The sequence below is a fragment of the Galeopterus variegatus genome, unplaced genomic scaffold (genome assembly GCF_000696425.1).
Source record: "Galeopterus variegatus unplaced genomic scaffold, G_variegatus-3.0.2 Scaffold155, whole genome shotgun sequence".
Taxonomy (NCBI): Eukaryota; Metazoa; Chordata; class Mammalia; order Dermoptera; family Cynocephalidae; genus Galeopterus; species Galeopterus variegatus.
Window position 1 is genome coordinate 558,832 of NW_007726266.1, and position 21,182 is coordinate 580,013.

General features: G+C 42.1%; 1 protein-coding gene across 1 annotated transcript in view; it reads right to left on the reverse strand.

Moving 5' to 3' along the window:
* VPS53 (vacuolar protein sorting 53 homolog (S. cerevisiae)) overlaps positions 1-21,182 on the reverse strand; it is a 152,614-nt gene that overhangs the window by 104,005 nt on the left and 27,427 nt on the right. The window contains exons 5-7 of the mRNA XM_008592999.1: positions 7,835-7,921; positions 4,148-4,263; positions 2,189-2,308 (exon numbers count right to left, since the gene is read on the reverse strand). Of these exons, the coding sequence (XP_008591221.1) occupies positions 2,189-2,308; positions 4,148-4,263; positions 7,835-7,921 (323 nt within the window). The remainder of the gene's footprint in view (positions 1-2,188; positions 2,309-4,147; positions 4,264-7,834; positions 7,922-21,182) is intronic.

Below are 21,182 nucleotides of genomic sequence, written 5' to 3' on the forward strand. Positions count from 1 at the left end.
CTCACTTCATAGTCCAGGGTAGGAGAAATATGAAGGAGACTGCTTTATGAAGTCATCAGGAATGCATGTTCTTGGGCCAGCCCGGTGGCGCACTGGATAAGTGTGCCGCTTGGGAAGCGCAGCGGCGCTCCTGCCCGGGGGTTCGGATCCCACATACAGACCGGTTCCCGCTCACTGGCTGAGCGAGGTGCGGGTGCGACACTGAGGGTTGCGATCCCGTTGCTGGTCCCGGCCCGGTACGGGCGCGACACTGAGGGTTGCGATCCGTTGCCGGACACGAAAAAAGACAAAAAGGGAAAAAAAAAAAAAAAAAGAAAGAAAGTAATAAATAAATCAATACACAAATAGACAAAGAATATAAACAGTATTTCACAGAGGAAATGGCCAATCATCAAATGAAAAGAATACTAATCACTAGTTACCAGGGAAATGAAAATTAAAGGGACTAGGTATCATTTTTATCCATCAGATTGATAAAAATGAAAAATAACAATATCAAGTGTTGTAGAGAAAGGGTATAGGAAAATGGGCACACACATATTATACAGATGGCACTATAAATAAATAAAGGTTCTTTGGAGGACAGATGGACAGTACTTATTAAAATTTTAAATGTATATAATCTTATAAACCAGAATCTACCCTAAAGAAATACTTGCATATATGCAAAGGGGAGTATATTTTAAGAATTAGAAACAGTCTAGTGATATGAAAATGGTTAAATAATCTGTGGTATGTTATACTATGGAATTCTATGTATCAATTAAAAAGAATGAGGTAGGCCTATGTATGAATCTTGATGTGGAATAAAACCTCTAAGGTACATTGCTACCGTGAAAACAAAAGGAGTTTCAGAGCGAAACATGTAGTATGAAATCATTTATTTAAAACAAAACAAAGTAAAACAAAATCATAAACTGAAACTATAGATTTTGTAAGTGCACAGATGAAAATCTGGAGGGATATCAATTAAATTGTTAACAGTTACTATCTCTGGGGAGAGCAATAGGATTTGAGGTGTAGATAAAGGAGATTTAAGTTTCATCTGTATATTTGACTTCTTTAAATAAAAAAAAATTATATGTATTATTTGTATAATTAAAAATAAAGAAATTTAGAAAAAAAGGATCACGTAACAACCGGGCTTTTTTAAGAAGGCAGAGTCAAAAACGAGAGCTATGGCTCAGTACCAGCCCCTTCATCTCTTCTTTGCTGCCAGGAAGGTGAGGATTTGCCCGTCATGACTGTCTCTGCCTTCTCAGTATTCTCCCTGCTATTTCTAATAGAAAAGGCTTTCAAATTACCACCTCTCACCCCCTTTACAATCCTCATCTTCCTTCTCTCTATGCATTTGCCTTTCTTTCTGTTGGACCTGAATCTGTGATTAAAATTCAAAAGTAATAGAAAGGAAAGAATGAGGTCAGAAAGAATGTCACCATTTTGTCATATCTGAAGTTCTAGCATTTCCATATATATAAATATATATACACAGAGCAATATATCCCACCCCACATGCTCTTTTTACCAACGTGACTTGGACATTCCTCCCGTTAGAGGGCTGGGGGAAGACTGTGTTCCTTCCTCATGAATCTTAGCAGCCTTGCGACTATAGCAGAAGTGGTACCTTGTGACTTCCAAGGCCTGGTTCTTTGGGGATGCTCATTCTTAGAAACCAGCTACCTGACCATGAGCAAGCTCAAGCAGCTTATGGTGGAAAACCAAGAAGCCCAGCTGAGGTCCCAGTGGACAGCAAGAACCACCTTGTCAGCCACAAGAGTGAGCCAGTGGGTCTGCTAGTCCCCTCTTGAGCTGCCTCAGCTGATGCTGCATGGAGCAGAAATGAGCTGTTCCCACTGAGTGAGGATAACTTACATGAGCAAAATAACTGTTGTTCTAAGCTACTAACTTTTGTGGTGGTTTGTGACAAGGAAACAGGTAATAGGACAGTCTCCCTCACAAATGTGAACAACTGAGAATATCCATCTATGCAACTGCAACTTTCTAATGTAGTTAACTTTAGAAGACATGGTAGGGGGGGATGCCTGCATCAGACAGAATTAGAACAGACAGCATCTGAGGTTCCTTCCTACAATAAGACTCTACAATGAACATGCTGAGCCCAGTGATTAAGCACTTCCAAGCACCATCTTTTCTTAAGAGAAGATAATTTTCTCCAATGATATTTTACCTTTCAGAAAGCTGCCGGATCTGTGGAATGCCCATATACTTGTGGAAGTGTTCCAGAACATTCATTACACCCTGAAGAAGATTAGCAACTTCTCCGTACTGTCTTCGCCTGGTCATGGCTCTGCAAAAAAAGAAGTTGAAAACTCTAGAAAAACACTAAGGATACAAGATACAGATGTGAATAACCTACTCCAGCTCTAACATAGACATCAACTCGATTTAATAAACACTTACTGAGCACTGACCATATATGGTGCTGTGCACTGAGGAAGAAAAAAATAATAATAATACCTGGTCCAAATCCTCAAGGTGATATCATTTAATAAGGGAGAGAGTCAAGTGCACATTTAACAAATACCAAGTAGGATGAACTATGTTCTAAATAGAACTACAAGTCATGTGCTATGGAGGGGTACAAAAGAATGAATGAGTGATAGAATCTCACTGGGTGGGAGGAAGGGAATCTGGGAAGACTTTATGGATTTGGGATTTGGGTTGGGTATTATGGGATTAGGAAGTTTTTGACAGGGAGGGCCAAGCCTGTGGCGCACTTGGGAGAGTGCAGCTCTGGGAGCGCAGCAGCGCTCCTGCCGCGGGTTCAGATCCTATATAGGGATGGCCAGTGCGACGCGCTCACTGGCTGAGCGCAGTATGGCCGGTCACAAAAAGGACAAAAAAAAAAAAAAAAGGAAGTTTTTGACAGGGATAGAGATGTTACTATCTGAGGTTTATAGCATATGGGCAAACCAAACACATCTTCCTAGGATATAACAAAGGGCATTTATATGCATTTACATGTTAACTCAGATTGGTAGGTTTCAAGCAACTCTGTGTCAGAGATGTCTACGTCCCCTACTGCTAAGGCTAATGAAGTGTAAATAAAAGGAGGATGATAAAATCAATAGTTACACACAGCAAGGAAGTACAAACTATTAGACCTAAATTTTTCATTAGGGTTGGGCTTTTAAATTAAATTTATAATTTATGACTTCCCTCAGGAAGCATTTAAAAAGATAGGATCAAGTTAAAGCCAAAGTGTTACGTTGCTACTACTGCCTGGTCTGACAGTTTGGTGGGAAACATTGACTACCTGGGGGAAGGAACAAAGAAGACTGCTCTTCCATTCTCCCATAGACTGCTGCGCTCATTGCTCACTGTTCACAGGAGAAGGGACCAGGGATTCCCTGAAGCTCATGCAATGCCTAGGAGAGACCAGGAGGGAGTTTGCCCTTCCTTCTCTTTCCTTTAGTGCATTCTCCCACTCCCTCACCCCAAGTCTTTGGATACCGTATCTAAGTTTCTGTGAAGATGCTCTTTCTCTGTCCACACCTGCAATTAGACTGAGGCTGGGGCAGGTGGAATTCTTAACCTGAGACAAACAGCAGAGGTGAACTGAAATGCCAGAATCTTGCTAGTAAAAGAGGTTTTAGATTGCTTCTTTGTGGTAAATAACTAGCTCTTCTTTTTAATAATATTTCTAATGTTCTTATGTATCATTCCCTCTATACACCAAACAAGAGGCTACTATCTTTGAAAAAGTAGGTTGAATGATAAATCAAAGACCTGTTTCAGTGACAGTGTAACTTAGTTCAATACAAGCAGGAAAACTTGCCATGGCAGAGGCTGTGGGGAGCGATGATGGGCCTGAATCACCTTGCCTGTCTCAATGGTATAAATTCACCACATGTAAATGATCCATATCCTTGGAGTCATTCTCATATGCTTTCTGGGTCCCCTTCCAACGCACTTGTACCTCTCTTCAAAGCTTCAGGTGTTTGTTAAGTTTTGAACACCAGAGGGCACAGAGCAAAAATGGGGACTGAACACTTGAGGACAATTTGCAGAAAGTAGGGCAGGATGGTGAGACTTTCCTGGCTGAGAAGCAAATCAACCTATGATGCCATTTTCTTTATGTGATACATTTCCTGTGGACCCAAAAGAGAAAGTTCACATCACTTACTCGAGGGAATCGACGCCGCCTGCCAACATGTGCAGGTGATTCAGTGTTGTGATGGAGGTGGTCAGGTGGCGCTTGGCGTGATCTAACTGCTTAATATCACGGGTGATTTCTTTAACCTAAACATTGGAAAACCACAGGGGAGAAATGAGGAAGGTTAAGAAAGATGTAAATGCTTCTGCAAGTAGTTCCTCAAGAAAATAAGGCAAATGAAGCAAGGGAAAAACCTCAGGTTAGCCCTTGGAACACAAACATTCTCAAAATACAACAATGAAATAATTTCCAATCAGCCCACTTAAATTTACTTTGGCATTTCTTTAGACTTTTCCAAGTATTACAAAACCCTCAGTTGAAAGAATCAAATGAACTGCATTTTGCACCCTAAATGGGATGATCCAAATAGCAATTTAGTATTGAGTATACAGGGTATAGGAGCCAAGTATAACACATCTCTTCTTGAATAAGGTCAGAAAAGTATGCCTCTGACACTGGAGCTACTGGGTTCAGTACAAAATGGATAACATTAATCAGCTAATTGTATTGAGATGGTCTTTCTTAATGGAACTAGAGTTTGTTGCCTGTGTCTCCAGCAAAGAGAAGACTGTCTCTCAGATCTCAAGACTAAAATGTAACCCATGTAACATAAGCTTAACATGTAACATAAGAGGAGAGGAACCAAGGTCAAGGGTTTGGATCCCTGTACCAGCCAGCCACCAAAAAAATAAAATAAAACAAAGAGGACAGGAGCAGTCTTCAGGTAATGACAAGGCAATCTGGGGAGTAAAATTCTTAGTGTTGATCCAGCAGATCCAAGAGAAAGAAAATCTGTATCTGGGAATGCAAGCATATTTCAGTCACTAGAAGAGTATAATCAACGGAGAAATTGGAAAAATTCTCCAACTTCACTAATACCTAGGTGAAATCTTCCACTAAACCAGGTCCATGTTGACTAAGAAACTTCTTAAGAGCAATTTGGTTTCCCAGGTTCTGTGATACTTGGAAGGAAGGGAGTGCCCTGCATACCAGGCACAAACATTCTAGTCGCTGGATAGATATATCTCTCATTAAAATGAAAAACTCAGTCATCCGGGGCCAGCCTGGTGGCGCACTGCTACAGTGCGCTGCTTGGGAGTGCGGCGGCGCTCCCGCTGAGGGTTCGGATCCCACATACAGACCGGTTCCCGCTCACTGGCTGAGCGAGGTGCGGGCGCAACACCGAGGGTTGCGATCCTGTTGCCGGTCCCGGTCCGGTACGGGCGCGACACTGAGGGTTGCGATCCGTTGCTGGTCACGAAAAAAAGACAAAAAGGAAAAAAAAAAACTCAGTCATCGGGCCGGCCCGGTGGCGCACTGGAGAGTGCGCCGCTCCCGCCGAGGGTTTGGATCCCATGTGCTGACCGGTTCCCACTCACTGGCTGAGCGCGGTGTGGGTGCAACACCGAGGGTTGCGATCCCGTTGCCGTCCCTGGTACGGGCGCGACACCGAAGGTTGCGATCCCGTTACCGGTCAGTAAAAAAGAAAAAAAAGAAAAAAGAAAAACTCAGTCATGGGTTAAGTTTGTGTGACCTGATTTTTCAGAGTTTGATCACCTGGATGTATTCATAAAGATTATGACCTGCACAGGTCAATTCCCACCCATAGCCTACAAGGTTAGCCTGGATCTTAGTAGTAAAAAGCTTCTTTCACGGTGACTTCTGCATCAAGCCTGCCTTATCTCTGTCACCCTCAGGCCTTCAAATTACCTATATTTCCATTGCACACACAAAAAAAGGAAATAATATCCTACCGCCACTTTACTGAATAATTGAGTTTGGGGCAAAAAAAAAGATTAGAAGTGGTATAATAAATAAGATATAGGAGTTCGGCCCTATAATCTGATCAACCACTTCCAACACTGAAAACATCCTATTTCCTACAAAATAATTCCTGAGCCTCTTGCTGGGTTCCTTAGCTTCAGTCCTAATATCAGAGGTCTTTAACCACTGTGTTCAAAGTCACAGTCATCTATGACTCTTCTCATTCCCTACACCATGAATCAGTCATTAAATCCTGAATATTCTTCCTCTGCCTCATCTCAAGAATTTACCCCTTCCTTTTTACTCCTCATCAGGCCTTCACTGTTCTGTGGAGCTGTCTCTTTGTTCCCCATGTCTCCCATCACTCCCCGCCCCACACCCCTGTGCTTCTCTAGACAAACTGCTGAACTCTTGTTATTCCCTAAACAAAACCTAGAATAGTAGGGCAACAGGTGCTCCGGTCAAACTTACACAAGACCATTCTGCAAAACAGAATACCTATAGTTAATTTACCTCAAATGTTACACATGGGCAGTCAAAAAAAGGACGGAAGATTTTTTAGAGCAGGTTTATAGAGTCAAGCAGATCTAGGGCTCTATCCCAGCTCCACCACTTACCAACTCTGTGTTCTAGGTCAAGTTTCTAAGCCTCACTGAATCTCAGTTTCCTCATCTATAAAACGGATAATCATAAAAATAATGATAATAAAGCCTAGTTCATAAGGTTTTCGTGAGGACTAAATTAGATCACTTATACAAAGAAACTGGCATAGTACTTGTACACTGGAAGAGCTCAAAAAATATCAGTTCTCCTCTCACTCCTACCTCTTCTTCCCTTTACCAAAGCACTGTCCAGGAAAGCAAACTGGTTTAAAATAAGACATCTAGGGCTGGCTGGTTAGCTCAGTTTGTTAGAGTGTGGTATTGTAACACCAAGATCAAGGGTTTAGATCTCTGTACTGGCCAGCCACCAAAAAAAAAAAAGATATCTAATAACCTTAGAAGCAGTTTACTCAAACTGTCATTTCTTCCTCCCTCACCTGGAAGAGGGAGCTTAGTTCAGAACAGCAGACTGGAATCATAAGGATATCAATGAATAAGAAATCTGAGTATAATAAACTGTAGCAAAAGTCACATCTGATAGTGTCACCACATAATCATGCTTCAACAGCCCCTGAATGGTGCTGAGTGTAGTGCATCCTTGGGGAAGGACCACAAATCTAAATCCATAGTACTGTGCTCAGTGCTCTTTACACATTTAATTCTCACAACAACCATGTAAGGTAGAGGCTATTATTCTTATTTTATAGTTGAAGAAACTGGAATTCAGAGATAATTCAGAGACATTTTATTAGTTAGAATCTGAACCCCGGAGCCAGAACTTCCCAATGCTTCCCATGGAATAGAGTGGGTGAATATGCTGGATTCCTGGTCAGCAGAGAGGCCTCCTGAGTACATCACTTGGGGATGCAAATGTGTAGAGAGAGAACTTAATCAAAACCATATGTATGGATCATGGGCAAGCCATATCCCACCTCCCAGATCCAACACCAGTTTTAGTATGCTACCAATTGAGAAATGCATGATATAAACAAATGCTAGAGAAAGGAATCCAAAATAACTAGGAAACTATTTTGGGGAAAGGAGACAGAGAAAACTTTTCCTATTTAAAAACAGGGCTGCAAATGTTGGGTAGCAGGGAGGGTGAGTCACTGATGTCAAAGAGCTCCCCTGAATCAATCTGGAATGTACTCACAGGGGCTTGCTTGCTTTAGAGATGTGGATGACTGTGGTTGGCAGGAAATGGGAGGAAAAAGCCCAGTAGTTAGTATGACTGGATGAGAAGCTAATGTCCTTTTTTGGTGCAAAAAAGTTGGAAGAAACCTAAACTCACCATTTGCTCCGATTTTTCTGCTTTGTCTTTGATATCTTTGATTTTGCCAAAGAGTTGCTGAATAGCTTTCTGAGCCTCTTCAAGTGCCTAGAATAAGAGAAACAAATGAAAAACAAAAAGCAGTGCAAGACAGCACCAGTTACTACACTGTAATCAATTCCAGCCTCAAAAGAAAAATTACCATAAAGCTCTTTTGGTTCATTGCACTTATGCCAACAATCTAACTGTACCAAAGTAACAGACATATAGAGTCCAGTATTTGGATACAGGTAAATATTCAGAACTCTTACCAATCTGCATCAGATTTCCCTTTATCTCAGTGATTACTACACATGTAATTGAGGACAACAAATAAACAGGACATGCACATCTGTAAACTTCAAAGCCTGTAGGGAGACAGAGGTGGCTCTAACTTGGGGGTAGGGAAGCTGTGAATTTGGAAGGTCCATAAGATTGTGCCTTCAAAAAAATCAGGACCGCATGGAGACTCCAGAATTGTGGCAAATCTTAAAGACATTTGTAATAGCCTATTTGGAAACCAATGAAATGGAGTTAGAAAGGAATACTTTCTGACAGCAAGCCAAATGCTTCTAGTGAAATAAAAACCTACAAAGATGGATGATACACATTAAAAATATTACAAGCCACAGTATCTTCTGCAAGAACGGGAGTTGTGAGGATTCCTGAGCCACACGTGTATAGAACATATGTACTTCACTGTCCAGTGGCCAAAGACTACCTATGGCTGAACTGCTACTCTGAATTCCTGTGGCAGTTACAGTACCAGCCACAATAGTCAGCATTTCATTAATTCATTCTTTCAATCATTCAATCAGTATTTACTGAATGCCTTCCACATTCCAGGCATTATTCTAAGTACTAGGAACCCAATGGTAGACAAGACAGGTATGGGCTCTCTCCCTATCCTTAGGAACTTACTTTGAGAAGTGGGGGGAGGAGATACTGGAAAAGCACTAAATAAAGAAACAAAATTCCTGAGTGTGACAGGTGTTGTGAAGGAATCAAGCAGAGTGATGAGAATAAGGGAGACAGTGGTCATGGAAGGTGTCTATGAAAGTGCATAAAAACTGGGACCTGGGCTTACGGTCAAGAGGGCGGAATAGATGGTCCCCAGTGTCACTCTCTCCCACAAATCAACCAATTTACAACTGCAGGGTTAAGGCCATAGCTACACCACACCAATTGCTGGTTGGGGCTATTGTTGGACTCCTGCCGACGTAGCCAATTGTAAAGCTACACGACTAGAGCTCAGAGACCCTTCAAACCCGTTGTACAGACTGGGTCACCAGACCCCTCACATGTCAGGCTGGGTCACCAGACCCCTCACACGCAGGTCCACGCTAGGCAATTTGGAAAAATCCCAGGAGCCGTCGGCAGACAACATGAGCTTAGTCCTCAGCAGTAGCAGCAGCAGCTTACAGCAGCAGTAGCAAGTAGTGGTGGTGGCCTCTTAGGGCATCATGGGGGCACTAGCAGCAACAGCTTGCAGCAACAGCCTCCAGCAGCAGTAGCGGCTTCCCAATGGCCCCACTCGGGGGCATCCCGGGGGTGGGGGGCACCATGGATCAGAGCCACTTGTCCTTTATACTTAAGTCCATAACCCAGGACACCTGGGAGCACATATACAATTACATTAGACAACAGCCAAGGAACGCCTGGGCACATATGCATATTTACAACAAATGCTCGGTAAGATTCTGAACATCTGAGGGGCCCAGACCATTTTCCTATATTTTCCCTAAAACAACTATTGAAAAGCAATGACAGCCAAGCTGGGGCCACTAGAGATCAGGGGAAGAGGAGGAGAGACCTACAGGGTTCATGAAGGCAAGAGAAGCTACAATGAGAGAAAGAAAGGATCACTTCCACCATTTCAAATCCCAGCCACTTCAAGCCTGGGACTGGTGAATGCTAGGAGCAAGAACTGGCAAAAGCCACAGCTTTGCCCTTCCTATGAAGTTGCTTGGAGGCAGCAGGGGAGAGGAGGGCCTTGGTGGCCCTCAGGCCAGCAGGACCACTAACAGGGTTCCCGTGGACCCAACAGAGCCCGGTGAGTCATCACAAGGCACCAGCGCACAGACCGTCCCATGGGAAGTGTTTGGAGTGCAGGCGGTGGGGGAGACGGGCCCACCTGGGGAACATTGGGGCACAGCATTGACAGCTGATCTGCCCCCCAATCAGTGCAGGACCACTCAGTGGAGACAAGCTGGGAATATAGAACTACAGGGGGAGCAGTTTCTACACAACCCAGGTGTACTAGATCTCATGACACCCATCAGTACCTACAAACTCAACCATTAAAATCTGAGCTACACAAAAAGCCTTCCCCAGGGAATCAGCAGCAAAGCAGCAATTTAGCTCAACTACAGGGCTTATATGCTGGTCCCCACAGGAAGTTCCCCCATTTTGCGAGTAATCAAAGGACAACAAATTAGTTCCAGTGCAGAGTTTAAGTAGTGGGAACAGTGAATAATCCAACACAGAACTGAAAGAAAAAACAAAATACCCACAGACCAGAAACAAAGTTTGACATTAACTAGAAAAGGTCTCATTTCACCAAAGAATACCTATAAAATCTAGAAGGACCAGAAGCCCTCTGGGCCCCCAAGTCAGGGAGGGGGGAAGGCTGGGGGTCTCAGCCATGCCCCCCAGCCCAGTGACTACCACTGAACCACTGCTGGAAGCCCCCCTCATCTCCCCCTGGTCTCTGCCATGGGCCTCAACCATGCCCCTCCTCCTTCCTCCTTCTCCCACCCTATTTGCTTCCCCTTTCCCTTCTCCCCCTCCCACCCAACTGCTCCACAACAACAACTTGGAAAATAATAACAGACAGAGCCAGAGACCGACCCCTCCTCCCACAACCAGGCACACTGCCACTGCCACAGGGCCCACCTGGGGTCCTGAGGCATGGAGCCTAGGACAGACCCCTCCTCCCACAACCAGGCACACCACTGCTGCCACTGGGCCCCTTCCTCTTTCAGAAGGAGAGAAGAAACCTAGGGTTATCAGAGGTGGAAAGGGGGAGGGAGATGTGGATGGGGAGAGATTGGGTAAGGGGCATAAAAAATAAGTATGACTTGTAATAATATATATGCTAATAATATTGATTTGATCAACATATGTTAATGTTGAACCCCCAAAATATGTATAATCAATTATGATTCAATTAAAAAACAAAAACAAAAACTGGGACCTGCAGGACTAGGAAGACTCAGGATTTATAGATTTGGAATAAGAGAATTCGAAATAGAACAGCAATGCAAAGACCCCAGTACAGTGGGCCGGCCCGGTGGCGCACTGCTACAGTGCGCCGCTTGGGAAGCGCGGCAGCGCTCCCGCCGAGGGTTCGGATCCCACATACAGACCGGCTGCTCACTGGCTGAGCGAGGTGCGGGAGTAACACCGAGGGTTGCGATCCCGTTGCCGGTCCCGGTCCGGTACGGGTGCGACACTGAGGGTTACGATCCGTTGCCAGTCACGAAAAAAGACAAAAAGGAAAAAAAAAAAAAAGAAATCAGAGGACCAAAAAGAAAAACAATGGATGTAGTGCAGTATCAGAGTGGTAAGTGTTAGGAAATAATTTGGAGAGGAGGCAGAAGCAGGAGCATGGAGGGCCTCAAAGGCCTGATAGAAAGCATACAGATTCTGTTCTAAGCACAATGAGGGGTCACTGAGGGTTTACACAAGGGACTGGCATATGGTTTACATGTATAAATGATCTCCCTGGCTGCTATGTGATGGGAAGCAATGGAGCAATTTGAGATTTATGTGAAGGTATAACCCATATGACTCACTGATGGACTGCCTGTGAGTAGTGAGGGAAAGGGAAGAATCAAGGATTACTACTAGGTTTTGGTTTGAAAAACTAGTGAATGGTTCCACGAGCTAGGGAAGACAGGACAGGTTTGACAGGCAGGTTATGTGTGATGCTGGTGGTAGGGATAGGGCTGGAAATAGAGAGTTTAATTTCAATGTAATAAGGGTGCATAGCCTGTTTGATATCAAGTGAAGATATCAAGTTGGACATATGAGTCTGGAGCTTGGAAGAGACGTGAGAGCTAGATATTTAAATTTAGAAGTCATCACTTTAGAGATGATATTTAAGTCTGTAAGACGAAGACGACACCTCATAGAAAGAACAGAGAAGAGGAGATGGCTGAGGTCTCAGCCCTGGGGCACTCCAATGTTCAGAAGTATAGAAGAAGGAAGGGACAAAGATGCAGGAGAAAAACCACCAGTGACATGAGAGAAAACCAGGGACTATGGTGTCACAGAAGCCAAACAAAAGTGTTTGAAGGAGGAAGAGCGATTATGTCTTATGTTGTTGAAAATTCATTTATGATTAAGACAGAGAATTGCCACTGACTTTGACAACGGGGACATCGTTGATGACCTTGACAAGAGCAGTTTCAGTGAAGTCAAGGGAATGGAGTAGACAGTGATGACATGATGAAGTGGACACAGTGACATAGCAGGGGACAGAAAATGATGGCCCGAGGGCCTAATCTGGTCTGCCACCTCTTTTTGTAAATAATGTTTTTTGGAAGACAGCCAAACCTATCCATTTGGGAATTATCTGTGGTGACTCTTGCTATACAGTGGCAGAGATGAATAGTTGCAACAGAGACCATATGGTCTGTAAAGGCTAAAATATTTATAATCTGGCCCTTAATAGAAAAAGTATGCAAACCCGGTATAGACTGTTTTTTCAAGAAGTTTTTGCTATAAGACAAAAATGGGGCTATAGATAGGGGGAAGGGAGGAATTTTTAAAGATGAAAAATGTTTGTGCATGTATGTTGTGGGAATGATTCAGTAGAACAGGAAAAATTGATTTGGGGTGGTAACAGGATAATTACAGAAGAGGAGGACGTTTTAAAATAATGTTTTTGAATTGTTTAGTGTATAAGTATTAGATCTTTAACAGGGTTAATAGTATCCTCTAGTGTGTGCACCAAGGATGGGAATGGCATTCTTATATCTCCTATTGTTAACGCAATCATCCATTTTGGTTTACCTGGGACAGGCCCAGTTTATGACTACTGTCTCAGTATAATTATTAATAGCTCCCTTTCACTCTCAAAAGTGACTCTGGTGATAAATTATACGGTCATCTTACCTTTATCATCTAACCAAAACTTGAGCACAGCAGGAACTCTACAAACATTTGCCAACGATTAAAAACATCGGGGGGGGGGGGGGGGGGGCCGGCCGGGTGGCGCACTGGATAGTGCGCCGCTTGGGAAGTGCGGCGGCGCTCTCGCCCGAGGGTTCGGCTCCCACATACAGACCGGTTCCCGCTCGCTGGCTGAGCGAGGCGCGGGAGCAACACCGAGGGGTGCAATCCCGTTGCCGGTCCCCGGTCCGGTACGGGGGCAACACTGAGGGGTGCGATCCGTTGCCGGACACGGAAAAAGACAAAAGACAAAAAAAAAAAAAAACATCGGGGGGGGGGGGGGGCCGGCCGGGTGGCGCACTGGATAGTGCGCCGCTTGGGAAGTGCGGCGGCGCTCTCGCCCGAGGGTTCGGCTCCCACATACAGACCGGTTCCCGCTCGCTGGCTGAGCGAGGCGCGGGAGCAACACCGAGGGGTGCAATCCCGTTGCCGGTCCCCGGTCCGGTACGGGGGCAACACTGAGGGGTGCGATCCGTTGCCGGACACGGAAAAAGACAAAAGACAAAAAAAAAAAAAAAAAAAAAAAAAAAAAAAAAAACATCAGGGGGCACACATAAGAGTGGCAGTGCTGACACTACTGCTCTAAGTGAGGTATGCAGACACCCACCGTTTCCCCTAACTTCAGGCCCAATTATAAGCAGTGGTTCAAAATCACACACCACGCATTCTATAACTATTATCTATTTGGCTAACATGGAGTCTAATGCCCAAGATGCTGTAAGAGGTCAGTATATTCTAAACCCACTAGAGCCTTCTAAAAAATGTTGGGTCATGGTGTAAAAAAGTACTACAGTAGCCTCTGCAGGCAACTGACCACTAGAAAGGACTGACTTTCTTGGGCACCGCTTGCACAGGATACTGTGTTATTGCAGGTCATGTCATGTTATGGTGACATGCTGATGGGATTATAACCACGATCTTCTAGCCAACCCCCGAAAACTATGACATTAGCTAAAAAAAAGCAAAAAAGGCCAAGTTCTGTACTTAGATCTAAAGCCTGAAGAAGTTTGTTTGATCCCTTCTCAGAGAAAGGATTCCTGTCCCTATTTCCCATTTATTCTTAATCTGGCATCCTACCAGAACTGTCTCTTGTAAAGGCACCACGTTTTTCTTCCAGCAAACAAGTAAGACTTACACAATCTTACGTTTTGGTCTTCGAGAAAGATAAACTGTCTGCCAGACTTTTTTTCCGGCTGGAATACTTTTGCTTGTTATAATAATGTACTAAAGTTGGGGAAATTTAATATAATTCATTTTCCAGAGTCAAAAAGTTTCCTCTGAAGTATTAACTTTATCAAGCAAGTCCATTCTCAACATACCGCCTAATATTTGATATCTAACCTCTGGTAATCAATTACGCAGAAAGAAGAGCATTTTGTAGTTGGAAGAATGATAAGACCTTTAAAAAGTCAAGATTTTACTTTTTAAAAAGTGTTAAAATACTTTTACTACCTGGTTAATCAGAAAATGTTCTGAAAGAAAGATTCTGGCACTGTCCCTAGAAACTCTTTAAAATAAAATGTGGCTACTTTTCCATTCTAATCTGTATTTGGATTAAAAACAGAACTAATCACCCTCCAAAATGTCTGCTCTCAATCTATTCTAACTGGAGTTTCTGAACTGAGCACTGGAGCATGCCTACGGCCTGCATTTGAGGGTGTTATTAAGAAGCAGTTACTATAATGGCCCTCTTTAGTAACTCCAATTCTGTAATCAGGAGATGAAAAGCAACCCACTGAGCTAGCCTAGGAGACTCAACATAACCAATCACAATATCTGTGTATTTCTGTGCTTCATTAATTATAACTTTAACTCTTAATTTTCCTTGCCTCCTGGAGTAGATTCTGAACAGGCTTCCAAAGCCACACTGTCATGTGCATAGAAGATAAGCATTATGGAACCTGGCACAGACTCTACTGCTTTCTTCTTTCCCTTTTATTCTTTTTCTTTTTTTTGGCAGAACTGTTGTTTGCTACCTGTGTAGATAGAGGTGCTTTGATCCAATGGAAATGCCTGAAGAAATAAACATCCCCTCTGGCTCTCAGATGCATCTAATTTTGCAGTTTGCTCTATCAGTGAATTATGTTGCTTTATCCTGTGAGTCCACAGGCAGCCTTTTAGAAATTTTTAAACTGAGACCCCAGGTTGCCACTACAGGAAGGAGAAAAGGTTCATTTTCAGAAGAACTGGTATGGCTTTAAACTGTTCTTTGAAAAAAGAAGATACTAATATTCAAGGTTATTGGGAAGAAATTAGATTTTTCCACTATTATCCTACCATTTCTGTTTTCCAACTTTATATCTATCTACAGGTTCCCTTTTCTTTTCTATTGTGTGGAAAAGCAACACATTGTATTAGTTCAAAGCAAGGACTTTTGAACCAGCAGACTGAGATTCGAACCTTGACCTTGCCACTTACTGTGTCAGCTCTGTCAAGCCATATAACCTCTAGGAGGCAGTTTCATAATTTCTAGAATGGAAATACTATCACTTACCTCAAAGAGTTTCTGTTAGGAAGAAATACAATGTTTAGTAGTGAACATCTTTGGAATTGTTTACCCACTACTCTTCCCTCCTCCTGCTAATCTTCCTTCCTCCATGTTCTTACAGAGTCTGCTGTCCAAGGGGCAGATCAAGCCCAAGCTGAGCCAATTGGAGTTTTTTCTGTGATTTTTCCAGAACTAGAATTGGGAAAGAGAGTTCATCTCTCTCTGGTGGTAGAAGACCCAAGATGTGAGACTGAGTTAGATAGCAGCTAGGTTCCCCAGTAAGGGGAGGAGGCTGGTCTCTAGGTAGATGTGATGAAGCTAACACACAGACAGAGAACAGAAAGATACTGAGCATTATTCCAGTCCTTTACTTCAGTTGTTTAATAAGCCCAGCTGAGACACTATTCTTCTGATGGTCAGACTGTTCAACTTCTCCTTCAAAACAAGACACGACACGATCCTCCCAAATAATCCCCCTTTTTGCCTAAGCCAGCTTGAATTGGAATTTCTGTCTTTTGCAGTCAAGAGAATCCTGACTGAGTACATAAAGCACCCAGCTCATAGAAGGGGCTCACAAAATAAAGAGAAAAAAAGAAAAAAAAAAGTGTGTGGGGGGGTGCTCACTAACTGGCAACTATAATATTCCCAGATCTCCCAGATGGAGTACAATATTTCAGATGAGACTACACCTCTAAGAGTCAAGGGTTCTTGACTCATCTTTTAGAGCTTTGTAAATAAGCTGGTTAAGTTCAGTGTCTGCAGGCATACTCAGAAGATTGGGTCATGGACCAGGGGGATATCTTTGAACAATGTTGAAAATGAGACATTCTCTGGAAAAAGTTTAAGTCTTTTGTTTATTCCTTTAATAAAAGGTGAGTGCGTACTATACACACTGTGCTAGAGACTGAGAGAAAAAGATCACTAGACAGAGATGTGTTTAAAGAGCTTGTAAGGAATATATGTAATAAATATAAATAACTGTAAGATAAGAATGAGACAAAGAGGTGTGACTAAAGAATGGCAGCATCATTTGCAAAGTGAGGGAGTCTGCAAGAAAGCAGAAACATTAATGAGGGCTATCACATCTGATAAACCCTAAACAGAGGATCTTATGATGCCCACTGAAGGTAGACTCCTAGGGTTAAGTAGCCTCTATTTATGGAAAGTCCCTTCTTTTGATACTGCTGGCCACTCTGGCACCACTGAGAGCTGCTGCTATGGAAACAGGGCATCCCCAGCTGGAGAGGAGGTGCTTTAAGAAGCCTCAGCAATAGGAACAATGCAGCCCATTCCCCACAATGGTGCCAAACAGTAGCAGAGGCTACAGGAATCTCACAGTTACGGATGGCTGCATGTGTAAAGCACTGTGCTTCCCTGCATCCTTGAACACACCAGGTATCTTCCAGATCTGGCAACCCTGGCCAAGTGCCAGATGGCACCCATCAAATGAGAATCACTGGTATTGACACTAATTCTTCCATAGTCCATTCAGAATCACTGAATACAAAAAGGCTTTATTTAAAGCACAGATTTCTTTCCAAGTTTGTGAACCAAAAGAATGTAAAGAGCAAAGGGAATAATTCTCACCTTATTTGTTAAAATGCTCTGTTCCACATAAGTTACTTTTATTTATGATTTCTGCAAAGTACACCCACTGAAAATGTGAACCAAAGAGCTCATTTTTATTGTTTTTAGGAGACAAGCCAGAAGTTAAAATCACAAGACGAGGCTGGGACACAAATTTAGCAGTGCCCGAACAAGACTAAACATTTACATTTTCAAGTTCTGCTTATATCTGTTATCACCCATAACTTAAAATACGTTAGCCCTGGAATAGCTGGGAGTGATGAATGCTTTCATGCACAGCTTCCTTTGATGAAAGGTAACCCTTGAGGATGAGTGCATTTAAAGGAACAATTCCAAATAGCAAAAAAAAAAAAAAAAAAAGGAAATGTTTAAGCAAAAGCCTTAGCTGCTTTTGCTGAATAAAAAGTACAGAAATTCAATACTTTAGGAAACAGGGCACATTTAAAGGAATGTGGACAACGTGTCCAAGTTTAACAGAGGACTACTTCCCACAAATAGCTGAGACTTCCAGTTGCCAAGTTAGAGGTTACTTACTTCATTCTAATTCCCCATATCTTACTGTTACTTCTAATTTTAGTCTCTTAGTAACTCTCATCTATATTATGGGTCTTCGTTCAGGAGAAAACATCCTTTTGTGGTGACATCTGAATGTCCGTCAGCTAATTTTTAGGGATACCTTCTGTACCAAATGCCCTTTAGGCTATGGTCCCCCTTGGGGCTTCATCTGAATGATTCTCCCTCTTTCTATTTCACTTATTCTCTTCTGGATTGCATTGGTTCCTATATTTTCAGTAGCACGGGTGTGCAGTGAACACATAGTTCTCTTTTCATCCTTGAGTTCTTCTTGCAGTCCGGTTTCTTCATCATGCTGAGAAGGACTGATTAATGAGGCCATGGTCACTGCCCTTGTTTGGATTCCCTTGTGATCCAGTTAACTTCTCAAGTTCTTCAGTGAAAAAAAGTGGCTTCTAAATCTGGTTTTAAATGTTTGTCACAGTTTAAAAAGGGAATTTGGTATGACCAAGTATGCAGCAAACTAGGAATAAGAAAATCTGGATCTGTGATTAATTCACTGAGTATGATTTTTGGGCAAGTCACAGAAACTGAGCCCATTTCTTCATCTGCAAAATGGGGAGAATAACATCTACATAGCCTAATTCACATCTTTGTGAGGATTAAGTAAAGTAAAATAGTCAACAACATTTTGTGGAATGCAAAGAAAACATATTTATATTGCAATAAATCATTAGCATTATAGACCAAGACAAATGACTCAAAAATGTATGTTCTGCAAAAGCAACTCAAAATGTCTTTGCTTACAGTGCATCAATCAAAAAGACATATTAGCCTTAGAAGAGTACATTCTTAATTCTAGAGATCTGGAAAACTCCAGAGCTGACAAGTGGTACTGGAAGCTGCCCACAAGATGCTAATTTAGTCACCAGAAATCTCTTAAAGATTAGAATCTCCAAGCACTCAATAAAAAAAGGGAAAAAAAGTGTAGATTTCTGACTTACTAGAAACAGCACTTGGCCTAGCTTATGGTGTTATCATAAGAATAACAGTAGGCTATCTGTCCCTACTATTTCCTTGTGACTGGGAACAAGAAAAGTTCGAGTATGACAAGGAGAAAAGGGTTAGTAATTAGGTCTGAGATGGGATAAAGACTCCTTAATTCACCTCTTCTCTTGCTTTATAAAAGCCAGTTTTGGACCATCAAATTTACTTGTCAGTAAATACATCTCCAGAAAAAATGTCCCCCTTCTAATTGAGGGCTATTATGAGAGTGGTACTCACATATTTTGCCTACCATCCATATTCTAGGTATCACATATAATACCTAGAGATGAACACAGCGTCTGTTCAGAGTGTACAATATAATCTGGAAACAGAAATCAGAAATCCTGGCATGTGATCCAATATTCTATGGAGGACAACAAGTTTCTTGTGTATTTTAGAGCTTTAATTTAGGCAACTATAAAACAGACTCAAAAAGCATTATCTCTGGTTTTGCAAAATTAATTTCCTTCCAGAAGAGATCCTGGAGTATTAGTCCATTTCTGTTGCTTATAAAAAATACACGGAACTAGGTATTTCATAAAGAAAACAAAATTTATTTGCTTACAGTTTCAGAGGGTGTGAAGTTCAAAGTCCAGGGAACACATTTGATGAAAGCCTTGGTGGTGGCAACAGTGACAGCAAGGTATGACATTGTGAAAATGATGGAGTCAAGAGAGCAGAGAGTAACTTCCTCATTCACTCTTCTTTTAAAGCCCTCAGAACCACACCCTGACCACCATTATTAAGCCATTCACTACTGCTGGTCCTGCAATCCAATCACTTCTTCAATGCTCCATCTTCTAATTACCGTACTGGGATTTCCCACCCTCTTAACAGTCACAGTGGGGGCTAAGTTTCTAATACATAAAACTTGGGGGACACAATTCAAACTTCAGTGAATTTGTGGGGGGACATAATTCAATCCACTACAGAGTCTAAATTAGAGCAAAGGAAATTTTATAGCTATATTGCAGACTCCTGAAAATAGGGATTTATAAATGGAAATGCTGACAAAACAACCACAGCACTGAATTTGTGCTGTTCTAAATACTGTATTTCCATGGATGAAAGAGGGAAGAAGGAAAAAGAGGTCAAGTTCTTATATGAAAACAGAGTCTGAAATTCCCACCCATTGTTCAAAACTATCTGAATGATTTCTTGTGTCAAGGACCTGAAATCCAGAAAGCTTTGCCCTGTCAGCAGTAATACTGCAATTTTTCTAATGTACAACCTCAAAGTAAGGATGGAATTTTCCTTACAAAATTTCTAACTATTAGCAATCAAAAGCAAGAATGACCTGGGTAATAGCCAGAGCAGTGACAGTAGTGATGAATGGCATTTTCCTCTTTAGATGGAGAGTTTAAACTTGTGAATGCCTTTAACATGGAAACAAGGAGATGGCAAAAGTTACGCCTGACCTTCTTTCTTGGCTCTTGAAGAGTGCCAATTATATGGAGATGGCTCAGAAGAATAATAAACTTCAGTGTTCCTTCTTGGCACACTATTTTTATAAAACTACTTTCAACAATCATGTTGCAGACAAGTGAGACCTGTGTTTCTAAGGTCAGGAAGGAAACAGTCCAACTGCTGGACTTGTTAACTAAATAAAAGGAAAAAATCAGGGTCGTTTTACTTTTGCAGGGGAGAGCATCTCTATTATTAGTCACTGAATACAAAAGCTAAAGACTGTATAGCTAATCTGACACACATAGTCTGTATGAATTAAATAAAGACAAAATAGGAAGTATACTTGTAGTTAATGCTTTCTGTGTCTAATGGGAAAAAATTAACCAATTAAAGTTCAGGATAATATGGAAAAAATGGTTCCAAAGAGATTAAATATTGAAGTGATTAAAAATTAAATTACCATATGATCTAGCAATTCCACTCCTAGGTACACACTAAAAGGAACTGAAAGCAGGGACTTGAACAGATATTTGTATGCCAATGTTCATAGCAGCATTGTTCACAATAGCCAAATGGTGGAAACAACCCAAGTGTCCATGAACAGATGAATGGATAAACAGAATGTGGTATATCTATACAATGGAATATTATTCGGCATTATAAAGGAATCAAGTTCTGATACATGTTATAACACAGATAAACCTTAAAAACATTATCAGTGAAAGATAGCAGACACAAAAGGTCAAATACTGTAGGATGCTACTTGACTGAATTACCTATAATAAGCAAATTCATAAAGATAAAAAGTAAATTGCAGGTTACAGACAGCTGTGGGGAGAGCAAAAGGGGGAGTTAGTTTTTAATGGCTACAGAGTTTCTGTTTGGGATGGTGAACAAGTTTTGGAAACAGAAGTAGTGATGGCTGCATGACATGTGAACGTAATTAATGCTACTGATTATACATTTAAAAATGGATAAAATAGGGCCGGCCCGTGGCTCACTCGGGAGAGTGTGGTGCTGATAACACCAAGGCCCCGGGTTCGGATCCCATATATGGATGGCTGGTTCGCTCACCGGCTGAGCGTGGTGCTGACAACACCAAGTCAAGGG